At 42.9% G+C, this 8,115-nt stretch overlaps 1 protein-coding gene across 1 annotated transcript; it reads left to right on the forward strand.

Annotated features, from left to right (window-relative positions):
* The first annotated feature begins 2,001 nt into the window (after nucleotides 1-2,001).
* On the forward strand, nucleotides 2,002-6,483 carry TSPAN10 (tetraspanin 10). Its single transcript, XM_077253385.1, has 3 exons — nucleotides 2,002-2,181; nucleotides 3,936-4,540; nucleotides 5,288-6,483. Exons 1-3 carry the CDS (start codon nucleotides 2,110-2,112, stop codon nucleotides 5,592-5,594), a joined length of 984 nt encoding a protein of 327 aa, XP_077109500.1. The 5' UTR covers nucleotides 2,002-2,109; the 3' UTR covers nucleotides 5,595-6,483.
* Nucleotides 6,484-8,115: the final 1,632 nt, after the last annotated feature.

Below are 8,115 nucleotides of genomic sequence, written 5' to 3' on the forward strand. Positions count from 1 at the left end.
AACCTGTCAGTGTGATTTTACTGTACACAGCACTGATTTGCCGGCTTTTCAAAGGACACCGGTGCGTAAAAATCAGACAGTAATACGGATGATGCGATTACAAAAAACGGATGATGCGATTAAAAATCGCATTGCACTCGCATGACACTCGCATGACAATCGCATACGTTACATCCATATTTTCGGTCCAGATTACGGACCGTTTTTTCTCTCGCAAGTGGAAAGGGTCCCTACGGGCTTGTTTCCACTTGCCAGAAACACGTCCGTGTCTCGCATGTGGAAACCAAGCTCTGGCGCCGGCACTCCAGAGCGGATCGTGCGGCTCCATGTGTTGCTATGCGGCCGCACGCTCCGCTCCCAAGTGCTGGCACCAGAGCTTGGTTTCCACATGCGAGACACGGACGTGTTTCTCGCAAATGGAAACAAGCCCTACGGATGACATACGGATCACTATTTTGGGGACTTTTCTGAGTATTACGGCCGTAAAAAACGGGCCGTATTTAAATACGCTGAGTGTGAGGCCGGCCTTATACCCACTGTGCGTCTTTTGGTGCACTTTTTCTCTATAGATTTCGGGAGGGTGCCTCAAAGAAACACAATTGGAATTTTTAAAGCAGAATCACAATTTTTCTGTGTAAAAAAAAAAAAAACCCTCAGCTTTAAATTGGCAACAAAAAAAATGTTCTCTGATTATTCAGTTTTTGCTGCATTTATTGGGTGCGTTTTTCATACAGATTTGAAGTAGCTTTTTTAACATGTCTTTTTTGTGCAGAAAAGCTTTGATTCTGCATATAAAAATGCACCAAAAAATTAACAGTCCAATAGCGTCTTTGAACACATGGTGGGCAGCGGTTTTCATGAAATTACATCTACTTTGCTTGGTCTGTAAGGTTATGTTGACACAATCAGGATTTGGTCAGTATTTTACCTCAGTATTTGTAAGCCAAAATCAGGAGTGGGTGATATATACAGAAGTGGTGACGTGTTTCTATTATACATTTCCTCTGATTATTCCTCTTCCGGTTTTGGCTTGCAAATACTGAGGTAAAATACCGACCAAATACTGATGGAAAATACTGAGGTAAAAACCTCACCAAATACTGAGGGAAAATACTGAGGTAAAAAACTCACCAAACGCTGATGGAAAATATGGTGGTAAAAAACTCACCAAATACTCAACACGTGAATGTGGCCTTATGTGATTTTAACCGGAGTGTTTTTCTGCAATGAATTTGATGCAAAACTAGTTATAAAACTTTCAGATTAACCCCTTCACGACAAGCGCTGCATATATATACGGCGCGAGTCGGAAGTGGGTGTATGGGGGGCAGGCTCACACAGTGATCCGCATCATACCTGGCAAGCGATGCGTGAGTATTACGGGGGGGAAGGTGAGTAAAACCCACGGTGGTTTTTTTTTGCGCTGTTTTTTAATAAACTGCACCTAGGAGACAGGAATTTTCGGAAACCTGAAAACAATAGACCATAGGGATTTGACCATCTAATGTCTATGGCCTGTTTTAGAGCCAAGGTTGTTGCTACTTTGACCCTGACACAGGTAGTATGCTACATCGCAGCGTAATGCAAGTGAGTGGGATGCACTGCAACTCACAAGGTACTGTGACCACAGACAATCAGATCAGCTCAGAATTTTGGATACTTGCATGTCGCTGTCACGGTACTTTTGGGTCACAATGCCACCCTATTCATGTGTATTATGCAGTGCTATACAACGATGGTGACCTGTATTGCAGGCAGAGTTGCTTTATTCACATGTTGCAGTCCAGTGCTAGAGCCTCATTGGGCACCGTACCCCTCCAAGCACCAGGGACCCCTTTAGTCTAGTCATTAATAGGGATGGGGGGTCAGTTTATGGATCCTCTATCGTTGAAACTTAGATCAGGGAAGTCTCCAGCATAGATGGGGTTAAATAAAGGAGGCGAAATCAAGCTGCACTGGAAGACATGGTGCCTCACATGATTAGAGGCTGACCTCCAGTCTCCTGATTAACTTGCTGGGGGATGGGGATCGGATAATCACCAGAATATCTGAAGTCCATATGATATTAGCCCCTTTCAGAACATTATACGTGTGAAAAGGGGCACAAAAATGTATCGTCTGCTCCAAAAACTGCGAAGAAATCCAGGACAGCACGAGGAATCGAGAAACTTGTTATCCGAGGTGATAATTCTTTATAATCTGTGTGTTCCAGAATTTTAATGTTTGGGTGGGAGAGGGGGTATTTGTGCTCTGGTTTTACTAAAAAAAAAAAAAAAAAATCTTTTCAACATATATTAAGTCTCCTCATAAATCCTGAAACTTTCTAATACAGATGGGGTCCGGGTCTGATTCATCATTTGCAGCTATTGAAGTCCCTTTTCTTTCTCTATTCTGACTTGTGATATAAAATTATGGGGCTTTTTTTGTTTTTGCACAAAATTTAGTAAACTGGATCAATAGAGTCATGAATTTTGCACAAATTAAAAATGATTTTTTTTTTCTTTATTTTTTTCTTTGCTACTTTTTAGTGCAAAAAGTCACACATGCTTTTAAAAAGCGCCAAAAATGAAAATTCCCCAGAAAAACTTAGCGACTGGAGTGAGGTGTCCCAAAAAACGGGACATTTAGTAAAAGACACATTTAATGAATCCATCTCGATTCGCAAAGTTGTCAATAAAAATAAACTAAACTATGATATATTAGGGCCTTTGTTTCAAGTTCTCCGCTTGCTGCCAGTGAATAAGACCTTTTTTTTGTTTACATCTAGAAGCTAAAAACCTGGCAAAATTCTGTCCATCAGATATGTGTTCGGCGAGTAGGGTCAGGGACTGCATCTTGCTGCCAAGGGGGCGCAGCGGCAAATTATGTTGTCTAAAGATGGATCAGGGCAGAAAAGGGTGCAGGGATTTTACTTGTAGCCCCTGGGAAGGTTTTTTTTTTTTCTGGAAATATGTACAACCTACATTTAGAAAAACGGCAACATTTAAATTGTTGCCTCTGGTATTGAAAATCATAGGTATTACTCTGTAGTAGGCTTAAAGCCAGGAAACAAATTCCTACGCGGCCCACTTTTGCCCAAGTTTCAATTTCCGACATACATGGCTACCTATGATATTGAAGGCAGAGACTATGGCTGACCACATTCTGGAGAGAGCTGACTGTGACTAAAGCCTCTTTCACACTTCAGTCTTTTGGCATCAGTTTGAATCCGCCGTTTTCGTCAAATAGCGGATCCGCCATTTTTGGGGGGCGGATCCGCTATTTTCCCATAGACTTGCATTAGCGACGGATTGTGGCGGATGGTCGTCAGTTCCATCCGCCATGTGACGGTTCCGTCGAGATTTGGCGGACGTCATCTAGACATTGACGGACATTATAAAGTTTTTTGTCTGCGCCGAAAAAGCGGTTTGCGACGGATCCGTCGCGTCCGCCATTCCCTAGAATGGCCGCCTATGAGCGACGGATCCGTCACGACTATCATTTGGCGGATCTGTCGCCCCAATCCGCTTTTTCAATTGAGCATGCTCCAAAAAGTAGATACTTTCCCCAGACAACCCCCAAGTAACGGATCCGTCAAAAAAACGGATCCATTAGAACTGTTTTCTCAACAATTGTGACGGATCCATCACTATGTCAGAGCAGACTGACGCCAAACAACTGAAGTGTGAAAGAAGCAGTCATTTGGGAAGGCATTGACAGTGTCTGGTAATGCGCAAGCTGGTGAACAGACAATCTCTGTGGCTGGTGATATGATGGGGTGGGCAGGCCATAACTCCGACTCATAATGACATTTGGCTAATGAGGTCTCGGTTTGGGCGAGCTGCGGCTGGCAAATCCTCGGCTTCGGTGGGCAATGTGGGGTCACAGGCAGTGACAATGAATGTGTGCACCTGTAGGGATCTAAACTTTCTCTCATCTTAAAACCTCATTTTCAGGGTGCTCAAAAATGGAATAGAAAATATGGTGAGGAATCAGATGACTTCCAATACTATACCCATAGTAATACTGAAGTGGACAACTCCCCATTCTCCATTGTGCCGGAAAACTGGCCACCACCTCGAGGCCATCATGCCGATCCCTTTCTATCTTTCATCAAATATCTCATGTTCTTTCTCAACTTCATCTTCTTCATATTGGGCTTCGGACTGCTGTGTATTGGATTTTGGGGCCTTGTGGACAAGCAGTCCTTAATGGGTGAGCAGATCAATAATCTGGGTACCGACCCCATGCTTGTGTTCGTACTGGTGGGCTTGGTCATCTGTGTCTTGTCTTTATCTGGATGCCTTGGCTTCATCCGGGAGAACATTTGCCTCCTCAAATTTTTTTTCACTGGGATTACCACGTTGTTGGTTGTACAATGTGTGGTGGCCCTGGTGGTCGTGTGTTTTCACAAACAGATTGAGGATTCGCTAAAGACAACCATGATGGTAGCCGTGAACAGATACCAAGACGATTCAGACCTCAAGTTTATATTGGATGAGATACAACTTGGCATGGAGTGTTGTGGAGTACAGTCCTACCACGACTGGACTTCAAATCTGTAAGTATTGGTTGAGTCAAATTTATTTGTCTATAAAGCGCACCCATGTTGTAATCCAGACTTACTTTTTGTATCATACTCTTGCAGCATTTTGTAATGTTCAATAGCAACCAATCATAGCACGGCTTTTAATTTACCAGAGTTGTCAGCAAGCTTGTCTAATGGCAGCGAGCTGAATAGTGAGTGCAGCTCTGCAGCATAATACAGGATGTAACTCAGAATCAGTATAGTATGTTATGTTTTATCTCGATCTTGTCTACATCAACCCTGTAAAATAGTATTTGAAGGGCAAACCTACGAGGTCTTTGACCAGTTTTTTTTAAAGGGTTGTATCATAAAGATAAGCTTTGTCCTTATGCCATATTAGGGCATGTATGTAATGAGCTAGCCCATGTATTTTATGGCTAGGGGTGCGGAGATAGTCGGGTACATGGTGTGTCTGATCTAAGAGGAGGTGTCTCCGACAATACAACCCCTAACCAATGTGTCTGCCAGTAGCTGAGGGTCTACTGCAGTGTTTCCCAAACTCCAGTCCTTCCGGACCCCAACAGGTCATGTTTTCAGGATTTCCTTAGTATTGCACAGGTGATGGAAGTATCAGGAGTTCTCCCACTTGTGCAGCACTATGGAAATCCTGAAAACATGACCTGCTGGGGTCCGGGAGGACTGGAGTTTGGGAAACACTGGTCTACTGGGATGAGGGTTGATATAATCATATGGACCTAACAAGAGTCTCTACTTCTACAGGTATTTCAACTGCAGTTCTCCTGGTGTCAACTCCTGTGGTGTCCCTTATTCCTGCTGTATCGACCCACTTCAGAATGGTACTGTGCCCAATTCCCAGTGTGGATTTGGAGCCCTTGGTATGAGTGAAGCCACAGCCTCCAGCCTGATCTATCTGGGAGGCTGTATCCCTCAGCTTGTACTTTGGATCAACCGCAGAATTTGGGATATTGCTGCTGCTTACATGATGGTGGCTGCCACTGAACTTGTATGTATTGTTTGTGCCCAAAGGGTCTTGAGTGACATAAGAATAGTAAAATCCATTTATTAAAATCAATGTTTAATCGTTCCTCCTTACAATGGTAAATGGGTGACGTAGAGGTGGGTATGTTATTTGTTATGGATGCAAGTTCTGTCACCGTAATGGTGCTCCTTGCCCACCATCAAACTAGTGCACGGCAGCTGTGGGCAATTGCGCTGCTCTGACGTATCATCCAGATCAGGGGTGGACACATCAATGGTGCAGCTACATAGGGGCCCAAGAAGTAATGGGTCCCACTCCACTTCCAAGACAGACTGTAAAGGGCCATGTTCTTGCACAGGGGCCTTCTTTTGTCTCTCTGCCCTAATTCAGAATTACCAAAAATATAAGACCTCTACTGATCTTGAAAATTACCTCGGTTGGTTCGTCTTTGTAAAAGAAGAAATGTAAAAGTGTTAGTAGGGACTCTAACCCTCAACCTTCCCAAACCCCTTTCCATATTAATGGTGCTGATCTGTGATGTCTGATCTAATGGAACTATAGTTTGAGACCTCATTCTTTAATTAAAGAGGACCTGTTAAAAAGTCAAGTGCTCTGATTTTATTCCCGCTGCTCCCCATACTGATCTTTTTTTTTTTTTTTTGTTTAAATGAAACCTGTCACTCTGTTTCAGAGATATGGGCTTTTTTTTGTGGTTTTTATTAAATCAGGTGTGGCTAACCGGATCCTCTTGGGTGTGTCTTTAGGTTGCTTTGCATAATTACTGAGCCTAGCCCTATTGATCATAAAACTAACAAATAAAAAGGCCCATATCTCTGGAACTGTGTAGCATTCTTAAACTAAGCAAAAAAAAAAAATAGATACTCAGGGGAACAGCGGGAATAAGATAAGTGAAAAAAAATTGACCACTTTGGACCAAGTGACATGTCGTGTTTTTTTTTTTTTTTTGTTTTTTTTTATAAATGAGGTATTTTCATCTGATCCATTTACTTCATATATGCAAAATAACCATGAGTGCCTGATAGCTACTGGTCCTACCCTCACCTCTCTCTCTCGAAATGATAAAACCAATTCATAGAGGCATGTTTCCATTTTAGAACCCATATGTAGAAGTGCCCACGCACTGGTCTCATTTACTTAGCCCATGCACTGTCAGCTGGTTGCCATAAATAAGATGTCCCATGACATCTGTAGGGCATTTTTTTTTTCTTTCTATACCTAGGATTCTCATCTATTGGGCGTTTATGGCATATTTGCAAATATAAATGCCATTAAATTGGAATGTGAGGCAACATGCAGTTACTAAATAGATACCAGCTTGATTTCTGTGAACACTATTAGATGATTCGAAGGCTGCGACACCTCTCTACTATGTCCATCAAGAATCGTCATGCAGGTGTCATGGAACAGCCATTCACCTGTTGGATGTGGACCCTAATTTTGTTTTGTTTGGTTTTTTTTGTGGATAGTAAAGCCAGGCACCAATATCTGTTTTACAAACACTTCTTTAAACATGAAGAGCCGGTTCCTGTGGTGTTGTGGTCCAAAGCGGTGCAGCTGGTGAGCTTCTATCGTTGGGGGACCTCCTAGAAGATCCCCTGGTAGACCCCAGCTTTGGTGACCCTATACTTGCTGTATATGTAGTTATCTAATACATTTCTATTACTAGTAGGAGGCAAAAGCATGTCAGGTAAGGATCCAATCTTCAGCTGAAAATAAGCACACATGGGTGAAGTGATAATGCTTGGTAGAAAAAAAAATGGAAACCTACCACTAAGGGCGCTTCCTTTGAATCTCATTCAGATAGTTGAACGTTCTCCATTCTTACAATTGAACCAGGAATAAGGACACTTTGGTCCCAAAGCTGGCATGGTACCCTGCTGCTGGAGGCACTCCTTTTTGACATGCCATGATGGGTTCATCATAACGCCATTGGAGACTGGTGTTGAATCTTGTCAAGAGATTGTGTGCCGCATCTTCCAGGCTGCTTCATCTGCCTTGCGTTTGTTGCTTAAGACTGCCTATAGTGTATGGAAGCATTGCCTAAAATAAGTGTCTTGCACACATTGAGAAGGTGCCGAGATTAATCTGGAAGTGTTTAGGGCCTTGCCTAAACCAGTATACCATATGTACCAGCTTATCTGCAGGATATACCCCTACAGTCATCCTTTATCTTATAAAACCATTGAGCAGTCAGGATTAGAGGAGCAGATTACAAGTGATTTATAGAGACAGCAGCAAGGACTGGTACTGTATGTACAAGATTATATCACCCAGCACGCTGAGGATTCATCTGGAGAGGCAGGATTAGGACATCAAGGGAATGCAACTACAGGCTTTGCAAAACCTCAGCCTTCCACATGTCTGTTTACATCATTACAATTATTAATTGGGAGGAGGGAGATGAAGCTGCATTCTTTCTCTGAGACTGAATGCTGTGAGAGGGGGAAAAGGGAGCTGAAGCGGAGAGTATCCAACGTGCTTAGTGCAGCAATAACATCATACCAGGAACACTTGACATGAGGAACAAATACGCCCTACAAATTGTACCAGGGGATGAGCTGTAACCCACTCTTTGATGGAGAGAAAT

Source organism: Ranitomeya variabilis, chromosome 4 (genome assembly GCF_051348905.1).
Source record: "Ranitomeya variabilis isolate aRanVar5 chromosome 4, aRanVar5.hap1, whole genome shotgun sequence".
Lineage (NCBI taxonomy): Eukaryota > Metazoa > Chordata > Amphibia > Anura > Dendrobatidae > Ranitomeya > Ranitomeya variabilis.

What these genes read in the sequence shown, in the direction of transcription:
- TSPAN10 (XM_077253385.1), top strand. Translation starts at nt 2,110, where the DNA reads ATGTATCGTCTGCTCCAAAAACTGCGAAGAAATCCAGGACAGCACGAG. An exon ending in CGAGAAACTTGTTATCCGAG is followed by an intron (nt 2,182 to 3,935) that starts GTGATAATTCTT and finishes CCTCATTTTCAG; the next exon opens with GGTGCTCAAAAATGGAATAG. An exon ending in CACGACTGGACTTCAAATCT is followed by an intron (nt 4,541 to 5,287) that starts GTAAGTATTGGT and finishes CTACTTCTACAG; the next exon opens with GTATTTCAACTGCAGTTCTC.